The sequence below is a fragment of the Oryx dammah genome, unplaced genomic scaffold (assembly GCF_014754425.2).
Source record: "Oryx dammah isolate SB20612 unplaced genomic scaffold, SCBI_Odam_1.1 HiC_scaffold_4, whole genome shotgun sequence".
NCBI lineage: Eukaryota > Metazoa > Chordata > Mammalia > Artiodactyla > Bovidae > Oryx > Oryx dammah.
In genome coordinates, this window is record NW_024070188.1 from 61,072,637 (window position 1) to 61,094,398 (window position 21,762).

The 21,762-nt window shown below is 37.3% G+C and overlaps 1 protein-coding gene across 2 annotated transcripts in view; it reads left to right on the forward strand.

Moving 5' to 3' along the window:
* Window positions 1–21,762, forward strand: part of PDE7B (phosphodiesterase 7B) — a 357,194-nt gene that overhangs the window by 102,697 nt on the left and 232,735 nt on the right. The window contains exon 2 of one of the 2 annotated variants that reach the window (XM_040239308.1): window positions 5,076–5,136. In XM_040239308.1, coding sequence (XP_040095242.1) covers window positions 5,076–5,136 — 61 coding nt within the window. Of the gene's footprint in view, window positions 1–5,054; window positions 5,137–21,762 lie in introns of those variants that run through there. The other variant, XM_040239309.1, reaches the window with a different exon arrangement.

Genomic DNA, 21,762 nt, shown 5'->3' on the forward strand with positions numbered 1-21,762 from the left:
GCTACTATTCTGGAGAAGGAAATGGCAACTCACTCCAGTATTCTTGTCTGGAAAATCCCGAGGATAGAGGAGCTTGGTGGGCTACAGTCCATGGGATCGCAAAGAGTTGGGCATGACTTAGCAACTGAACAACATGTTTACTATTATAAATATTTGAATATTATTTTCACTTCAGATATAACACCCCCTTAAGAAAACAGGTTTGCTGAGTACTTAAATGTGATTTTTTAAAATTGTACTTAAAATTCATTTTTTTCACAACTAACTTTATGATGAAAGTAATGAAAAAATACAGTCCACTTAAGAGAAATATACTTTATTGTACATTTTACTAGAACACATAATTAAGCTAATTAAAATTAAATATTTTTAATATAAATTTTTATTATAATAGAATAGATGCCATACTTTATAACATCCATCTTGCTCTTCCTAAGCAAAAGGTAAATTTCAGATTTAATGTGGAAGATTCTTAGTAAATAAAATTAGCAACTAACTTGTAAAATATTCTGACTTTTAAAATTAGAAGTATTTCTTTGTTTTTTATCTTAAATAATAACATGGGCATTATACTAGAATTTAATGGATGAGTTCAATTTATTAGGTCCTATTTTCATATTATAATCTCATATACAGTAATTTAAATTGGTACATTCTGGTTCATAATAAATTAAAAGCTAAACTTGTAATGATATTGTGATGTAGATAATACCACCCCATTTTACAGATAAGAGAGCAAGTTTAGCTTTCTTTAGAAAGTTGAGAACGAAATAATCCATTATGGTATAGTAAGTACGTGCATGCAACAACAGGATTTGAACCTGGGTCTGTCTAATCCAAGGCCTATATAGGTGGCAACTGTTGCAAACATCAGTGGCTAACGAATGAGAGAAGGACACATAAATAGACCTGGCGTACTTGGCCAAGACAATAAGGAAGCCTGTAGTAACTTATATTTGGGAATCTGGCCAAGCATTAGGGAAGCCATCAGTTTTCATTCTCTCACTCATGGAGGGGACAATATTCTGTAGTGAGTGGTACTCTCTGTGCCTCAATTTTCTACACTCTTAAAAGAGTATAATCAGAGTACAAGATAGTAGACATATAGATAACACTTAGAACAATGCTTAGCCCACAGTATGGGCTAAAGAAATTTTAGCTAGTTTACAAATATTTGTTAAGGGGCAACCCACTCCAGTATTCTTGCCTGGAGAATCCCAGGGACTGCGGAGCCTGGTGGGCTACTGTCCATGGGGTTGCACAGAGTCGGACACGATTGAAGCGACTTAGCAGCAGCAGCAGCAGCAGCAGCAGCAGCAGCAGCTGCTGCTATGTATAAGGCATCAGGATTATAATAATGAGGCATGTTAAAAACCCTAACATTGAAGCCGGTTTGATTCTTTGCAGTCTATGAAGGCAGTAGGCATTACACACCTGAGTTCATGTGTAGCGTAGCCTTTGTGCTGTGGAGGAGAGCATGGGACAAGAGACTCTATTGTTAGCAGGGTTCCAGGTGGGGACTTAGTAACTATGCCCTGTTATTTAGCAGTGCTAGCTGGGAGTGATGGACACAAGCAAGGCAAGCTGGTCTCATTATTTTAGGCACAGGAGATAAAGCAAAGATGGAGATCTTTTGGAGAGCTAAGATTCTGAGAATAAAGTAGAAGCTTGGGGATCAAAACTGGATCAAAGTCAGGGTCATTCAGCAGCAAGGGGCCGGGTTGGGGAGTCCCTGAATGCATGACCAGGTAGAGCAGCGGGGGGGGGGGGGGCTGTAGCCCAGAGACTCCAAGAAAGCATGGGACCTTCCTCCAGAGCAGCTCCTGTGGTTTTCTGGGACTTGGACCCTGTGCCTTAGCCCAATTAATCTCCTAAACTAGGTCTCACCCTGGGTTGCACAGCAAGCAGGAACCTGGCAGCCAAGGCCCTGCAAACAGTGGCATCAGTAAGAAAAAGCGCTGGAGAAAATCTGGTTTCTTTCAAGTCCTGAGAACTGAGAGCAGTCAGATTCCCTTTGGTGCATTGCTTTAAGATCGGGTGCCATCATCAGGTAACTTTACAAAGCAGGGCAATTAAAGCACTAGTTAGAGGTGTGTCAGCCATCTCCCAGATAGCCGGGGAGATAATGACAATGAAGAGGACTGCCTTGTGGTCACTGGACGGGCTGCCATGCCCATTCTTCCTGCTTGGTCATTAGCTTATGTGGTCACTGAACCCAGGCAGGCCATGGCTTTTAAGGAATGCAGGTTTTATGGGAGTTTCAGAAACTTCTCTTGGATTTGTTCATGTCCAAGAAAGGAAGCAAGACCTCCACCCACACCCACACCAACCTGCAACTTGAGGGATAGACCTATGGCTGCCCTTGGACTTGGGTACCCACCGTCTTCTGCAAGCCCCTGCAATTAAGGAAGGAAAACTCTTCCATCCTAGCACATGTGTGGGCTTCGTTCTTAACAAAGTGTAAGGGATCACTCCAGTGTTACTTCCCTGTAAGATCCAGAATACGGATTGATAGAACTTCCTAGCACTTTGTTTCACCAAGGAGCTGAAAACAGTTGAAACCTCTGATCTTTCAATTAAAAATAATCATTAACTCTTTCAGGGCATAAAACATACCCGTTTGAAAAGCAAGTAATGCAGGAAATGGATCCTAGCAGTTTGAAAGGATATAACCTCTGCCAAAACACAAACCAAACAGCAACAGACAGTTGGGTCAGACTCCACGGATCGTTAACCCTCACATTTGCTCTTTGATCAGACTTTGTGGCATGTATTAGCATCCCCATGTTATTTACAGAGAAATGAAGCCTGAAGAGATTGAATAGCATGATAAATATCACATGACATTTAGTTCAGCAGAGTAAAGCCAGGAGAAAAGCCACGTACTTTCCGTTGAGTATTCAGTGCCCTCTGCGAACCTTCACGTGCGCCTGGTCTTCCTCTTTCCGCAGTCCACCCAAACTAGCCAGCAGCTTGCTTCCTTTTCATGGTCTTGAGCCAACTGTCCATCTCTGTGCACGATGTAGGTCATCTCAGAAAATAGGTTGATTTGAATGTAATTGGGTCATGCTATTCCTCTCAACCTGTGCCTCTGTTTACCAGGAGTTTTCGTCATTAGATGTAAAGAATGTAAATTCTCAGATCTGGGAGTTTTTTTCTTCAGAAATTACTTTGTTTTATGATATTTTAAGTGTTGGTACAATAAAGATTGACGTGAATGGAACTGACCAAGTTGTGAACAGTGAAAGAAAGAGGAAAGACTAGAGGAAAATGGACTAAATTAAATGTTCTCAGTCTTCCTAAGGACAAGGAAATAAATGGTGAAAACAAATATAGTCTGGTACTAAATGACCCCTATAAGCCCATGGGAGACAGCAGAGAAGCAATATGTGAAGGGCCATTTTTATAATCAGAGTGTTGCAAATGGGGGAAATTCTTACTTATTTTGAAATATTTCAAGCATAAGAAATAGAATAATTTCAGGAACAAATCATTATAGAAAAAGTTGATAACCCCTGTATACCCTCTAATATTTCATAACTCTGTGTATTTATCCCCTACCCTAAATTTGATTTTTTTCTTTGCCTGTTTTTATGCTTCTTCTGTAAATTAATATATTCATAAACAATGTGTTATTTTTAGATATTTCAACTTCATAAAAAATGGAGATAGTGTTTTACCTAACATACTTTTACATGGTTTAAACATTATATATATTTTATATGATTTAAAACTTACATATATTTTATATTATTTGAACATTATATGTTATATAATTTGAATATATTATACAATTTGTATATTATGTATTTATAGGTATATATTATATATTTAATATGTTTTTACAGTAATGTAACCCTAATTCATTTTCATTTTTAACTGCCATGTAACATTTCAATATATGAATAACATTTATCTGTTTTGTAGCTGAACATTAAACTTTCACTGACTATCAGTCTAGAAGATGACTTGCTGTATCATAGTCTATGCACAATTTAACTTAGTAAGAATGAAATCCAGTCATTAATAAGTGGAAATTTAGTAAAGATTTTGCCAATTTTTCTTCAAAATGATTCCATCATTTTATACTAAAACTCACAGTATATGAGAATATCCATTTTTCTACATTTTTTTACATACTTGTTTCTGCCAGATTTCTAAGTCTTCCCATATCTTTGGGTTCAAAATAGGCTTCTTTATTTTTATCTTTAATTTGCTGATTCCTGATTATTGGTGTGGTGGAATATATTCTCTCTGTTTAATGACCATTCAGAATTCCTCTTCCATGAATTTCCTATTTCCTTTATTACACAGGCTAACAGGCTCTTTTATCCTATTTCCATTTTCCTCTGGATTATTTGTTATTCTCTTATTGATTTAAAGGATTTATTTACATGTTTGGGTGCCAACCATTAGTCAATCACATTCATAAATGAGATCTAGTCTTAAGTAACTGTTTGCATCTCTGGAGTTTGTCTTGCACAAAAATTTTAACAAGCAAGTTGGAACTGAGATATAGATAAGAAAGTTGATATTTCTATGAGTTGATGCTTCTAGAAAAGCATTATGAATGCCACTTTTTCATCATTTCTTTATTTGAACAGAGAGTTCAGAGTCTGCAAATTCAGAGAGCTAAGTGTATACCACTGAGGTTTGTGTTTGAAAATATCTGCTTGATTGCAGAGTAGGTAGCTTAGAATAATTTCAGCGCTGAAGGACCAATTTTGAGAGTGAATGATTAACCTCAGATTATCAGATCGAATAAACTGTGTATCTTCTATTGAAATAGAAACTGTTGGACACTGAGTGCTCTGGCTGTGACCCCTCAGAAGGGCACACAGAGTCAGCTCCAGGCAGGGGCATGAGGCATGCAGGAACAGTCTATTCCCAATTTACCTCTTAGGTATTTTACTACCGGGAAAGTCTCTGCTCATGACAAGTGCCTAGATTCAGGTAACTAAAGAAAACATGAAGAGTAGAATAATGTTATGGTGATGTCAGGTGACATGGATATGTTGCCTTGGGAATCCTAAAAAGGAAATCTTAAAATAATGATGGCTTTCTTTCTATTTCAGAGGTGTGGCGAAGTCTTGTTTGAAAACCCTGATCAGAATGTCAAATGTGTTTGCATGCTAGGTAAGAAGATTCCTCATTTTAAATCTGTTAAGCATGTTGATGTCATGTGGGCTTACTGTTGTTCTGTTGCCTTACTGATTGTCTCTTGTTCATATCGCAGAGGGTAATCAGCTCTTTTATAGGTTTATAGACTACTATAATACATTTATATGTGAAACACTTGATGATAAAGAAAGAGTTTGATTGTAATAACTCAATAATTCAGGAACCATGCTTTTGAGCCTTTCAAAAGTTTTCTTGGATCATCAGCATTATATCGGGTGCTTTGTATTCAGGCAACTCGAATGTAAACGTAAGAAGAATCACATTGTAAATCCTAAACTAGAGATGGTATACTAGATAAGTAAACTATTTACACCACACCACAAAGTCCTTACTTACAATGCCTGAGAGAAATACACATTTGAACTAAAATGAAGTCAGCACAACAGTTAGTCATACTGTATTAGTAATAAAAATCACAGCCTCATAATGAATGATAATTTGTTTTTTATGGGATGATATATCATCAATACCTTTCACAAACTCTTTAATATACTATATTCTGTTAAAAAGGAAGTTGATATTATTTTCCTCACTTTATAGATTAGAAAACTAGGTCAGAGAATATAAGTGATGCACTTATACTCAAAGTGAGAAATCTAAATCATGATATAAAAAATTTTAAACTGTAAAATTTTAGGTCTAGTATTTAGATCTTATTTGAGCCACTAAACTATGTCACTGGGGTAGAAAATGGTGACTGACTCCAGTATTCCTGCCTGGCAAATTCCATGGACAGAGGAGTCTGGTGGGCTACATACAGTCCATGGGGTCACAAAAGAGTCAGACTCAACTAACCACAAAATAACAACAACATGGCTATAGAGTAACATATCCACTGGAAAATGAACATTGAATGTAGCACATGAACAATGAATGTAGCACAGCATCCATAAATCCATGTCAAATATCCAGTAGTCCTTTTTCTTAACCACAAAAATGCTTCAAAATGCTAATAATAGGTACAAATGAGAGAGAGATGAAAGTAGAAAAAATTCTTTTGTCCAGCTATATGTCTCAACTTTGGATTTTGAGGAAATCATCTTATCACCATATCATATTTATTTGTCAACTAACTCATTTAATTTTCACAATAACAGGAGAAATTGTTTCTGTTATAATCCTCATTTTACTGAAAGAAAATTGAAGCAGATCATAACTAAAATGTTGATTATAGCTTCTACATGATCTACTAATTTGGATCAGTTTGAACTCATGATGACTTTAAGTGCATGAGTACACCACTTATTTTGATTGAATTTTTCCTTGTACTTCCTCCTCTGTGAGTTGTTTGATTAGTTTATAGCTATGAAAAGGACAAAACAGACTATCCACTACTGCCTATAGACTTAATTTCAATTAAAGCCAATCATCTTTCCCTCTCTTCTAAATATGGTATGATTTATATTCCTAACAAGAAGATATTCCTGGCCACCAAATGCATTCCCCCAAGGAATGTGCCAAATTCCACAAAATCCCAAGATCAGAAGAATATTTATATAAATCAGCTCTATATTGCTACCACTGTCATAAGAATTTTAGTTGAGTACTTAAATATGTGACAGGTAAAGTCCATCCTAAGCATCTTATTTAATTAGATCATTTATTTAGGTAAATCAGGCCATGGCTTCTCTTTCAAAACATAGATATCTTCGACAATGGCAGCATATTATTAAGCTTTTAGGTTTCATTAGTTAACTATATTTCTATTTTCTTAAGGATATAGAACTAAATAATATAAAGGAACTATGATATTAGAAGTTTTTATTAGTTTAAGGACATGGAATTATTAAAGATGGAATAGGAAGAACAATTATACATTTTACCCCATGTCAATGTATGCCAAAACCAATACAGAATTGTAAAGTAAAAAAAAATAAAATTAAAAAAAAAAAAAAGAACAATACACTGGTTCCAAATATGGAAAAAAATAAAAATAAAAAATATAAAGTAGATGGTAAATATTTATTGAATTTTGAAGATATTACTATGTCTTATTTTAATAATTAAAATTATGCCCTCAAAAAGACTACCTCTCAAAAGACTTAGACTTTTTCCTGCTTATCTTTTTAAGAGGCTAGCTGCAAATTTTAATTAAATTATTTTAAAAATCCTTTGAAATCTTAGATGAAAGAGAATATCAAAATTAAATTATTATGGATATCAATACAGGTGGATCAACCCTCCAATAGTGTGTTCACTTGAAGCGGAAGGGCTACCATTTCACAGCAATACCATGAAGATAATGAAAAGGCAAGTTGAATGGTTTATTCCTTTAAAAGAAACAAGAGAAACTCACAGTGTGAACATGTAACTCACCAAAACTGAGGCCACATCTTGCATATTATCAAGAAAGGGCATCTATATAACTCAACAATAACAATAAAGCTCCACTTCACCACTGTCTGAGGTCTTAATTCATTTGTTGCTTCCTTTGAGAGGAATCTGTGACCAGCCGTTATGGTTTCTTGCAGCATGTCTTGAGAAAACTTTTTATCCTCAACAATAAAGGATAGGAGTTTCTGCTATTTAAAGGGACTATTAAGTTTTGTAAGTGTTTCTAAGTCATGAATACAGTTCCTGGTTTTGCAAGTCATGTTATAACCTTTTTACGAACAAATTAAAATTTTGAAACAAGAAATCAAATCAGTAAAGCCTGTATTTCCAAAACTTCACCCCTGACCATCATACCACCCCAATAGTGAGATCCCTAATGGAGGCCGACCTGAGACATTCATAGCTTTAAATTGTCAAGTTCTTGGCTCACCTGCTCCAAGGTCCCTGCTATATCCACTCACACACCAGCTTTGGAGCTCCTGCCTGGACCCCAGCTGTGCTTTGGCTTCAGCATGTTTGAGATGGAATAGGGAAGGCTGTCACTAGTCAGGCACACGTTTGCAGTTTTACTCTGTCCCACTGGTATGCTCCAGATCATTTAGAAAATACCATTTTTATGCTTTCTGTTGTTTACCTCACAAGCCAACCTCATCAAACTCAGACTTTAGGTCATTAAGTTCAATGAGGTATAAGTGTAAAATTCACTTGAAGTTACTGAAATTCTAAGTTCACAACAACTTTAAATGAGAGCAAATCCATATTGTCATGTATTGGTCTTAGGTTTCTACGTTCAGGGGAATAGTTTGTGTTGGATATGAAGGTAAATAAAGATGTACTGAAGAGGTGGCTACAGAGTACTAACTATGTACTCCTTTTTACCAGTAGTTGCCCGACTCTAGTGCTCTTGCCTGGAAAATCCCATGGACGGAGGAGCCTGGTAGGCTGCAGTCCATGGGGTTGCTAAGAGTTGGGCACGACTGAGCGACTTTACTTTCACTTTTCACTTTCATGCATTGGAGAAGGAAATGGCAACCCACTCCAGTGTTCTTGCCTGGAGAATCCCAGGGGCGGCAGAGCCTAGTGGGCTGCCGTCTACGGGGTCGCACAGAGTCGGACACGACTGAGGGACTTAGCAGCAGCAGCAGCACTTTTATTACAAACCAGTAGCAAATTATTACTGCAAATAATTTGGCTTTCCCAAAAGATTGTATCAATTAATCCTTTTCCAGTTTTATATAGGTTCTCTTTAACTTTTTTGTTCTCAAAATCTTGGCTTTTATTTTCAAGTACATAATAGCCAATTTTATTTTTTTAATTAATTTTTATTGGAGTATATGTTGTGTTATTTTCTACTGTATAGTAAAATGATTTTGTCATGGGGACAAGTGTGGACAATGTTAAGCACCAAACGGTTATAAATGTTGCTTTCTTCTTTCCTTCACCCTTAAGGAGTTTGAAATTTCAAACTCCCATCCCCCTCCTTCTTAAAAAATTTTAATCATAAGATTTCTCTCAAGTTCAGATAGACCTCAAAGTTTATACAACTATATCAGAGTCTACACTATATAGTAGGATGTACACACTATATAGTAAGTACCTTAAATACAGGTAATGAACTGATGTTAAAGGAAGAAGGAAGTGGGAGAAAACTGATCTCTCATTGCACAATTAATGCATGAAATGTGGCCAGTTCCTCAAAGAATGTTATTTTTCAAAGTATAATGAAAACATTAGGTACAAAGAACCAAGAAGAAACTACATAAAATGATCAATGTTGAGTCACTTCTTAGTTCATTTGCTAACTTCTTTCTGCTGCTGCTGAGTCTCGTCAGTCGTGTCTGACTCTGTGTGACCCCATAGACGGCAGCCCACCAGGCTCCCCCATCCCTGGGATTCTCCAGGCAAGAACACTGGAGTGGGTTGCCATTTCCTTCTCCAATGCATGAAAGTGAAAAGTGAAAGTGAAGTCACTCATGCTAAATGCTGGAGGGGGAAAGTTTCTCAAAAGAGTTCCCAATCAGACTTGATGCCTTTTCTTTCCCTTATAATTTTACAATTTGAATTTTCAGTGGCTCTGCTTTTGTTTCATGTGTGATTCCTTTCATGCTAATTGGTATCATACCATTTTCATAGAAGTATGTATTTTCTTACCTGCCATGGCTTAGAAAGGGGTGTTCATATTGTCATGTTTCTGGTTGAAATCTTTTATTAAATCGTTTCAAGTGATCATCAGTTTTCAAAGCAACAGAATACCATAAAATCAATATTTTGCTAACATTCAACATGAGCACAGGGAAACTTGCTTTCTGGTCCTACTTCTGAAAATTTACCTGGGTACTCTTAGAAATTGTTTCATCTTTTAGACTACAATTTATAGTTTTTCTGCCAAGTAGCAATAAAAATATCTGTTCCTTCAAGCCCAGAGGTTTTCCTGGTGATGCAGAATGTGATGTTCTGTAAGGAGACATTGCCTGCTATAATGCTCTAGATATGGCATATGCATTAATAAATTAACAAATAAATAAATAATAAACAACTGAAAATAAGTAAACTGTTGATGAACAATAATATACTAAATAAATAGTAAATTATTTGTTGATGACATGAACAGTGTTTAGAAAAGCAAATGAAAAGGTAAACCATTATGTGAGGGCAATTTTTTTAAATATTAAATGCACTCTTCAAAATTTTGTTGTGCCTCAAAGGCATCATCTAATATTCATTTAGCAGATATTCACTGAGCATCTGCTATATGCAAGGTACTGTGCTAGGCACTGGGAATGCAAAGGCCAGTGAAGCGCAGAGGGTTTCCAGTCCAGGCAGAGATTCAAGTCTCAAACCACAAAATATGCAATGCTAGCTTGAGAGTGACAAGTGATATAAAAGGAATAAAGTGTGTTGGGATTTCAGAAGATGAAGAGAGTGCATGCAGTTGGCATATGATGACATATAGATTGAGCTATGCAAAGACCAAGAAAGAGGCAGTGTTCTAGATGGATACATGACCATATTTAAAAGCCCAGATACAGGAAAGTTGAAGAGTGAAGAAGGAAGGACATGTTTCAGGCCACAAGGAGTGTGAAAGGATAAATTAGAAAAGAATTTGAGGCTTTATTGTAGACAGTTTGACTGTTAGCAGCCACTCTAAAAAGGACAGAAATACCAAATGATAGAGCATCATGGTCTCTTTTGTTTAGTTGGTTAGAGAGTATTTTTTTAACTTTGATAGAGAGTTTTATAGAATATTCTATATCTAGCTTCTATTGGGCAGTATTGATATAGCTATTCACCAAATACTTGTGAAATTAAATCATTTTAACCTAATGTGATGAAAGTGAAAGAGGAGAGTGAAAAAGCTGCCTTAAAATCAACATTCAGAAAACTTAAGGTCATGGCATCCGGTCCCATCATTTCATGGCAAATAGATGGGGAAACAATGGAAAAACAGTGACAGAATTTACTTTGGGGGCCTCCAAAATACTGCAAATGGTGACTGAAGTCATGAAATTAAAAGATGCTTGCTCCTTGGAAGAAAAGCTATGACCAACTTAGACAGCATATTAAAAAATAGAGATGTTACTTTACCATCAGGCTTCCCTTGTGGCTCAACTGGTAAAGAATCCACCTGCAATGCGGGAGACCTGGCTTTGATCCCTGGTTTGGGAATATCCCCTGGAGAAAGGAAAGGCTAACCACTCCAGTATTCTGGCCTAAAGAATTCCATGGACTACAGTCCATGGGGTTGCAAAGAGTCGGACACGACTGAGTGACTTTCACTTTCACTTTAGCAACAAAGGTCTATCTAGTCAAAGCTATGATTCTTCCAGTAGTCAAGTATGGAACAGTAAGTAATAATAATGTACCTTATTAGGTTTGTTAAGCATCAAATAGCATAATAAATATTAAAGCATTCAGTAAACTGTTAGAGGTTCTAGAAATATAAATTTATTAATACCAATAGCTAAAATGTTCTAAGTGCTTTCATTTCATTTAATATTAGTAGTGTTCTTTATGACTTTGCTGGTGGCTCAGACGGTAAAGCATCTGTCTACAATGCGGGAGACCTGGGTTCGATCCCTGGGTAGGGAAGGTCCCCTGGAGAAGGAAATGGCAGTCCATTCCGGTACTATTGCCTGGAAAATCCCATGGACAGAGGAGCCTGGTAGGCTACAGTTCATGGGGTCGCAAAGAGTCAGACACAACTGAGTGATGCAGACCAACAGCTTTGGCATGTTTTCTGTTTCAGTTTGCTTCAAGTAAATAAATATTTTCAAGAACATGTTTGCAACCTAGAAATAAGCGTATCATCTTCGTAGGTTATTAAAGAAAGATTAGTGTAAGGACTATTTTATTTGTACTTAACTTTGTAAAACTGAAGGTCTATACTCAAAGACAGATTTTCAAGTTGCTTAACTTTGATTTAGCAAGATTAAAAACTTTGGGAATTTGAATTAATTTTGACTTACACTTATGAAGCAGTTCATTCTTATTGTGGGAGTACGTCATCTCACTCCTCCTATATGCATATGCTTCCCTGGTGGCTCAGACGGTAAAAATCTGCCTGTAGTACAGGAGACGCAGGTTCGATCCCTGGGTAGGGAAGATCCCCTGGAGAAGAAAATGGCAACCCACTCCAGTAGTCTTGCCTGGGAAATATGAACAGAAGAGCCTGGTGGCTTACAGTCATGGGGTCACAAGAACTGGACACAACTTAGCAGCTAAACCACTACCATGTCCAAGGATGATACTTTCTAACTCTTAGAAGATGAAAAATTGAAACTTGGACATTCCCAAGGAATGGTAAAGAGGGCATTCTCCTCATCACTCATCCAGGCCCTTGGTTTGTTTTATTTTTCAATGTGCCTGTCATCAGATGACATATTTTATGTTTGTTTGTTTATCTATCTCTCCCAGCCTCATGGTACCACCCATCCTTTTAAACAGAATGTAAATGTAAATATCATGAAAGCAAGGAATTCGTTTATCTACTGGAACAGTGCTCAGCATCTGGAACAGTGTCCAGCCACCTAGCCCCTCATCAGAGCTTAATATTTGCTGAATGGCTACCTGCCGATGCATTTGTCAAAATAGCATAATCATCTGTAAAATGTAGGCCAGATGTGTCAAATGCTGATGGGTATGGCATTTAAAGCCCTCTGCTAACTCAGCCAAAGAATGGGTCAGCTCTTAAGCAAACTAAGTGGCAGTTGCCCAAGCATATTACTCTGGATTAGAGGATGTAAAGTGCATCAGTTCAGTTCAGTCGCTCAGTCGTGTCCGACTCTTTGCAACCCCATGAATTGCAGCACACCAGGCCTCCCTGACCATAACCAACTCCCAGAGTTTACCCAAAATATGCAAATGGTATCATCTGCATATCTGAGGTTATTGATATTTCTCCCAGCAATCTTGATTCCAGCTTGTGCTTCTTCCAGCCCAGCATTTCTCGTGATGTACTCTGCATAGAAGTTAAATAAGCAGGGTGACAATATACAGCCTTGACGTACTCCTTTTCCTATTTGGAACCAGTCTGTTGTTCCATGTCCAGTTCTAACTGTTGCTTCCTGACCTGCATACAGGTTTCTCAGGAGGCAGGTCAGGTGGTCTGGTATTCCCATCTCTTTCAGAATTTTCCACAGTTTATTGTGATCCACACAGTCAAAGGCTTTGGCATAGTCAATAAAGCAGAAATAGATGTTTTCCTGGAACTCTCTTGCTTTTTCGATAATCCAGCGGATGTTGGCAATTTGATCTCTGGTTCCTCTGCCTTTTCTAAAACCAGCTTGAACACCTGGAAGTTCACGGTTCACATATTGCTGAAGCCTGGCTTGGAGAATTTTGAGCATTACTTTACTAGCATGTGAGATGAGTGTAATTGTGCAGTAGTTTGAGCATTCTTTGGCATTGCCTTTCTTTGGGATTGGAATGAAAACTGACCTTTTCCAGTCCTGTGGCCACTGCTGAATTTTCCAAATTTGCTGGCATATTGAGTGCAGCACTTTCACAGCATCATCTTTTAGGATTTGAAATAGCTCAGCTGGAATTCCATCACCTCCACTCGCTTTGTTCGTAGTGATGCTTTCTAAGGCCCACTTGACTTCACATTCCAAGATGTCTGGCTAGTGAGTGATCACACCATCGTGATTATCTGGGTAGTGAAGATCTTTTCTGTACAGTTCTTCTGTGTATTCTTGCCACCTCTTCTTAATATCTTCTGCTTCTGTTAGGTCCATACCATTTCTGTCCTTTATGGAGCCCATCTTTGCATGAAATGTTCCCTTGGTATCTCTAATTTTCTTGAAGAGATCTCTAGTCTTTCTCATTCTGATGTTTTCCTCTATTTCTTTGCATTGATCGCCAAGGAAGGCTTTCTTATCTCTCCTTGCTATTCTTTGGAACTCTGCATTCAGATGCTTATGTCTTTCCTTTTCTCCTTTGCTTTTCATTTCTCTTCTTTTCACAGCTATTTGTAAGGCCTCCCCAGACAGCCAATTTGCTTTTTTGCGTTTCTTTTCCATGGGGATGGTCTTGATCCCTGTCTCCTGTACAATGTCACGAACCTCCGTCCATAGTTCATCAGGCACTCTATCTATCAGATCTAGTCCCTTAAATCTATTTCTCACTTACACTGTATAATCATAAGGAATTTGATTTAGGTCATACCTGAATAGTCTAGTGGTTTTCCCTACTTTCTTCCATTTAAGTCTGAATTTGGCAATAAGGAGTTCATGATCTGAGCCACAGTCAGCTCCCAGTCTTGTTTTTGCTGACTGTATAGAGCTTCTCCATGTTTGGCTGCAAAGAATATAATCAATCTGATTTCAGTGTTGACCATCTGGTGATGTCCATGTGTAGATTCTTCTCTTGTGTTGTTGGGAGAGGGTGTTTGCTATGACCAGTGTGTTCTCTTGGCAAAACTCTATTAGCCTTTGCCCTGCTTCATTCCATATCCCAAGGCCAAATTTGTCTGCTACCCCAGGTGTTTCTTGACTTCCTACTTTTGCATTCCAGTCCCCTATAATGAAAAGGACATCTTTTTTGGGTGTTAGTTCTAAAAGGTCTTGTAGGCCTTCATAGAATCATTCAACTTGAGCCTCTTCACTGTTACTTGTTGGGGCATAGATTTGGATTACTATGATATTGAATGGTTTGCCTTGGAGACGAACAGAGATCATTCTATCATTTTTGAGATTGCATCCAAGTACTGCATTTCAGACTCTTGTTGACCATGATGGCTACTCCATTTCTTCTAAGGGATTCCTGTCCACAGTAGTAGATATAATGATCATCTGAGTTAAATTCACCCATTCCAGTCCATTTTAGTTTGCTGATTCCTAGAATGTCGACATTCACTCTTGCCATCTCCTGTTTGCCCACTTCCAATTTGCCTTGATTCATGGACCTGACATTCCAGGCTCCTATGAAATATTGCTCTTTACAGCATCAGACCTTGCTTCTATCACCAGTCACATCCACAACTGGGTTTTGTTTTTGCTTTGGCTCCATCCCTTCATTCTTTCTGGAGTTATTTCTCCACTGATCTCCAGTAGCATATTGGGCACCTACCGACCTGGGAAGTTCCTCTTTCGGTATCCTATCATTTTGCCTTTTCATACTGTTCATGGGGTTCTCAAGGCAAGACTACCGAAGTGGTTTGCCATTCCCTTCTCCAGTGGACCACATTCTGTCAGACCTCTCCACCATGACCCGCCCGTCTTGAGTGGCCCCACATGGCATGGCTTAGTTTCATTGAGTTAGACAAGGCTGTGGTCCATGTGATTAGATTGGCTAGTTTTCTGTGATTATGGTTTCAGTGTGTCTGCTCTCTGATGCCCTCTTGCAACACCTACCGCCTTACTTGGGTTTCTCTTACCTTGGACCTGGGGTATCTCTTCATGGCTGCTCCAGCCAAGCGCAGCCGCTGCTCCTTACCTTGGAGGAGGGGTATCTCCTCACCACTGCCCCTCCTGACCTTGTGCATAGTTCTCCACAAATAGGCAATTAGAACCTACCTATAAGAATAGGTAATTATCAGGTATTTCTTGAGCACTGCAGTATGCCCAGCCCTCTGCTAGGATTCCTGTGAAGGCTGATGTAATTGTGCATCTCTAGGTAAAATCCCTATCACCACCATTTGTCCAGAGACAATGTCATTTCCGTCTCGACCCAAAAATAATGTTAGGCTTTTTATTAGAAGAAATATAGCTTTTAATAGTATCCCACTGTAAACATTTTTTTATAGATTATATACTTTTTTAGAGATTTTTTTGGTTTGTTTTTTCTTTGTTTTTGGCTGTACTGGGTCTTCATTGCTATGCAGGCTTTTCTCTAGATGTGATGAATGGGGGCTGCTCTTCCTTGTAGTGGTATAAGTATATAAGAATATGTTTACTAATGTGTATCGATTATAAACATTCACAAATATAGAGGTTATCAAAAAATGAGACAAACTGATTTATATTATAAAAAAGATAATTTTAGATAAAATAAATATTTGCTCCAATTATATCTTTGAGCTATAACATTTTGTCATATCTAAATGCCAAGAGATATTTCTATCAGCTTCCCAAAAGATCAGTCCCGATGAGATAGCCAACTGCTGGTAAAGAAAGCACAGTTTCCATAAGCCCAAAGCTTGCACACTGACAGATCAATGCAAGTTTTCAACTTTTGTGAGGCTAACTTGGACACTATCAAAAAGTAATTACTGATTTTTTTTGCTTCAAAAATCTTAAAGGCAATCTAAAGATAGGTTATATACAATAATAAGCAAATGCAAAGAATTAATTTTTGCCGAATTTTGGGTAGTCAACCATATATGAGTTTAATACTTTTGGTTTGCAGTCAAAATTTGAAACTTTTTATTACTTGCAACTTAATGAGATAGTTAACATTATGATATCTTATATATCACCATTTTTATCTTTAACTAAATTCTGGACTCGGAAGGTTCTAATTCTATATAACACAGTAGAAAATTTATTTCTGAAAGTGGTTGTCACATTTTTAAGTATAAGAAGATAATACCAGAAATGCTAACAGAGTATAGAACTTGGTAAAATTGGGGAACATCAGTATTTTCATATTTCAGTGATAATCATAAACTAAAAATCTGAGGGTTTTTGCATTATGTGTAGTAAGCAAATGAAAAGATTTCCCATACCAAGCTTCCTCCTAATATTGTATTGCAGATTCAAGAAGTACTTGAATTGTATTCTGCCGGACTACAAAATGCAGGGTGGGTTATAAAGACAAAACCCATGAAATTACGTAAGTCATTTGCCAAATATTAGGATTGAAGCAGGCACAAAGTAAGGGTGCTTACTGGGGCTTCCTAGGAGGTGCAGTGCTAAAGAATCCACCTGCCAATGCAGGAGATGCAAGAGATATAAGTTTAATCTCTGGGTCAGGAAGATCACTTGGAGTAGGAAATGACAACCCACTCCAGTATTCTTGCCTGGAGAAACCCATGGAAAGATGAACCTGGAAGGCTATGTATAGTCCATGGAGTCACAGAGAGTTGAACACAACTGACCACATGTTCAGGCAGTAAAGGTGCATAATAAGCAAAGATGTGTTGGGGCCTGGAATGGTTGCACAGTTACAAGGGTAGACCTTGAGACCATAACGTTGCAGCTGGCATTTACTAGCAAATATTGTTTTGAGAACAGCTAGTAATGTCCTTGACTGTGATACAGTCCAGAATATTCAAGTTCTCAGTGATACAAGAATGTGTCTGAAACCACATCCACCATGCCACCTACTTCCATTTTGTACGCCTGAATCACAGTTACTCCATTTTGATTTGTAAATGCTTTCTTTTCTTTAATGGTTCAAACAAATAGGCCACAAACAAGCTGTTTTGGTTAGCTCAAAGTTCAAGGCAAATTATGTATAAGCCAGAATGACTTCCTCATACCTCAATATGTGAAAATTTCTTCCATCAATACAAACTTCTGGTTATGAGATTAATAAGTCACAGTGTTCTATTGTTTAGCATAGTGAGTATGGTTAATAAAGCTACTATAAATACTTGAAATTTCCTAAGACAGGAGATCTTGTATTCTTACCACAGAACAAAAATGGTAACTTTGTCAGGTGATGGATGTACTAATTAATTTCACTGTAGTAACCATTTCACACAGACTCAGACAAAACTGAACACACACACATATATTAAAACATCAGGTTGTAAACCTTTTAAAGATTATATTGTGCAACCTAAATGCCTACATTTTAAAACCTTACCTCAGTAGAGCTGGAAAATGTTTTAAAACCCATAAAATTATATTGCAGTGTCAACAAAATGCATTTGAATATTTTATCTTCTTTGAGAAAATTTAATACTTGGAAAACATAGTTGAACATTTTGGAAGTACATACTGAATTCAAAAGTACATTTTCCACATTTCTCAGGAAAAGTTTAACATCTTATTTCCAAATTACTACTTTCTTTATAGAACAGGTTTGTTAATAATTAGTTCCACCAGGCAGTCATTGGAAAAATTACCCTTACTTTATCTGTTATTTTACTTTTTGTATGAGACTTCTTTCATGGATCATGTTTACAAGATGATTGATAATGAAATGCCAATATGGTTTTGGGCAACAGTATATGAATGAATATGATCATGTTGTGGATAGTTTAGGAGACACTTGGAACTTGGTCATCCCAGAGCCTAAAGCAAATCTGTATTTGAAGGAGATTACTTTTTTCATATGTTGCTTTCATAGTAGTTTAAGGCTGAAAGTAGCTTTCAGAGTCAAGTAGGAGAAGGAGCCAGTAATTTCTCTCAACCTAGTCCACCGTCTGGACTCCTGAAGTTCAGGGTCAGGTCTCGAACTTGTAACTACACAGAGTTGTATGAAATTTTAAGCCATTACAATAGTAAAGGATTTTTCCCCATAGCAATTATACTGTTAGAAATGTAGCAGTATCTGATTTACTTTTTTGAAAAGAAACAGTTTGAGTGTCAATTTTCTTTGCATTCTTGTAGGAAAAACTTCTTGGAAGATTTATTTCAAATGTGAGCGTCTTTAAAAAAGCAACTTTTCAATTAATTTAGCATTGGTAAATGGAAACTAATCTGTGTACATGTGTGCAAGCTTATATATATCAGTAGCTTGCTATTCCTCAACAATTGAAATTGTAGTTTGTATATTGACTAGCACTTCTAGTTCCTCTGCTATTAGTTTATTTAGCTACTGATTTATTTAGGTAGAAAATTCTTTTCTTACATTTTTATTGAAGGTTAGCTAAATTCTGATAAATATCCAGTTTTTAGATGTACACTTCATTCTTACAAAATTAACACATCCATGTAAAACCACACATATCAATGCAGACAGCTTCCCTCATACCACCTCCCAGACATCATCTCCCAGAGATCCAAACTCACTGACTTCCATCACCATCCCCTAACTTTGAAATTAAAAAAAACAGAATCAGAGAGCATATTCTTTTTTTCATCACCTTCTTTAATTCAGCATTGTCTGTAAATTCATCCATTCTGCTGCATATAGCTGTAGTTCATTCCTTTTCTGTTTCTTTTGCTATAGAGTAGAGGTCAGCAAATAACAACCTATGGGCTAAGATTGGCCCGTCGCTTGTTTGTATATAAAGTTTTAGTAGAATACGGCCATGCCCTTTCATTTATATATTGTCTAAGGCTGTTTCTACACTGCCTTGGTAGAACTGAATAGTTGTGTTAGACAGCATATGATTTCCAATATGCAGGTTAGGAAGCAACAGTCAGAACTGGACATGGAACAACAGACTGGTTCCAAATAGGAAAAGGAGTACGTCAAGGCTGTATATTGTCACCCTGCTTATTTAATTTATATGCAGAATACATCATGAGAAATGCTGAGCTGGAAGAAGCACAAGTTGGAATCAAGATTGCCGGGAGAAATATCAATAACCTCAGATATGCAGATGACACCACCCTTACGGCAGAAAGTGAAGAGGAACTAAAAAGCCTCTTGATGAAAGTGAAAGAGGAGAGTGACAAAGTTGGCTTAAAGCTCAACATTCAGAAAACAAAGATCATGGCATCTGATCCTAACACTTCGTGGGAAATAGATGGGGAAACAGTGGAAACAGTGTCAGACTTTATTTTTCTGGGCTCCAAAATCACTGCAGATGGTGATTGCAGCCATGAAATTAAAAGACGCTTACTCCTTGGAAGGAAAGTTATGACCAACCTAGATAGCATATTGAAAAGCAGAGACATTACTTTGCCAACCAAGGTCCATCTAGTCAAGGCTATGGTTTTTCCAGTGGTCATGTATGGATGTGAGAGTTGGACTGTGAAGAAAGCTGAGCATCGAAGAATTGATGCTTTTGAACTGTGGTGTTGGAGAAGACTCTTGAGAGTCCCTTGGACTGCAAGGACATCCAACCAGTCCATTCTAAAGGCGATCAGTCCTGGGTGTTCTTTGGAAGGACTGATGCTGAAGCTGAAACTCCAGTACTTTGGCCACCTCATGCGGAGAGTTGATTCACTGGAAAAGACTCTGATCTGGGAAGGATTGGGGGCAGGAGGAGAAGGGAACGACAGAGGATGAGAAGGCTGGATGGCATCACTGACTCAATGGACGTGAATTTGAGTGAACTCCGGTAGTTGGTGATGGACAGGGAGGCCTGGTGTGCTGCAATTCATGGGGTCACAGAGTCGGACACGACAGAGCGACTGAACTGAACTGAACATATTACGTAAAAAGATTTCTGAGCACTTCTATAGAGTATTCCAGAGCATGTGTATGTGCATGTGAATATTAATTCTAGAGGTAATGAACATTTGGCTATCCCTAGTTTTGGACTATTACAGATATTAATAATGCAGCTGTGAATATTCTTGTGCACAAAATTACACATTTCTCTTGAGTACTAAATCTAGAATTGCAACTGGTGGGTCATAGGGTATATATATGTTGAACTTTAACTGATTTTGTCAAATAGTTTTCCATAGTTACTGTACCAATTTACCTTCCCACCAGCTGTGTATGAAAGTCCCAGAAATAATTTAACACCTGATAATTATCATTAAGTAAAAGCTGGAATAATTCATCATTCAACTCAATACAAACAATATTTCATTTAACAGACTTTAATGAAGATCACAATACATTTATGTAATCAAATCATCCAATTCATAATAGTAGTAATAAAGCAGGTATATTTTATTTTTTCATTTTCAGTAAACATACATGAGTTGATGGAGTTTGTTGCATAAAACAAATTTATAGTTATTCTTTGTTGAGCACTTAGAATTAAATGTCCCACAAATGATCCTAGGAAATGCTTCCCCACCCACAGTGGAACCATAAACAAAACCCCAGTTCATAAATACTCTTTTCTGTTGAGATAATTAATTTCCATTTCTTCTTTTACTAAAATAATACACATCTCTCTTTTTTACAGATCTGAAGTTACATTAAGTTATAAAATAAAAGTTATGATATGAAAATTATAGTTAAGGCTTCTAATTGTGAAAAATCAACAGGCTAGCCCGTTACTATGAAATCACACAGCATAGTGATTCTAAACTTAACCCTCATGTGTTGTTTCTGTGGGTTTGCTCACACTTGCTTTAGGAATGAAGCAAAAAGCATTTTCATTTTGCTCTTTTTAGCAGTTTCCTTCAGTATGAAGTATGTCCAGGTAATGATAGGAAGGTCACCATTGCTCTAAAGGTCACCATATCAGAACTGAGTCAAATGAGAGAATTACAATTTCCCTCTACTCAAGAAGCACTTTTGGCTGCCTGGATGATGGGATCATAGATGATTTTTATTTCCTTCCTTTTGTCTCTTTATGTTTTCCAAGTGTTCAACAAAGACTATACACTCATTTTGAAATCAAAGAGACTTTACGTAGTTTTCTGGTTTCTGAGGATACAAAGATTTTTGTAGTTGTTTGCTTTACTAAAACCTACACCTGACAAGTGTCAAAATTTGAACACTTACTCTGGTGGTGAACTAGTTGTAAATGGAGGGGTATCTTCAACAGAAGCTGTGTCTTGGGGTAACCAACTGCTATGCTACTCTGATTGCTACTTCTTAGAAGTAGGGTTCCAAGTTGGGTTTTTGTTGAACTCTCTCACAGAGTCACCTTCCCTCAAATGAATGGACTTTCTGAGATAGGTGATTCCCTTTGCAGAATACATGTTACTTCTGTACCTTGTGTCGTAGGTAAAAAGTGCCACCCATTGACACACAGCCCATGAAATAGCACTGAGGTTGCAA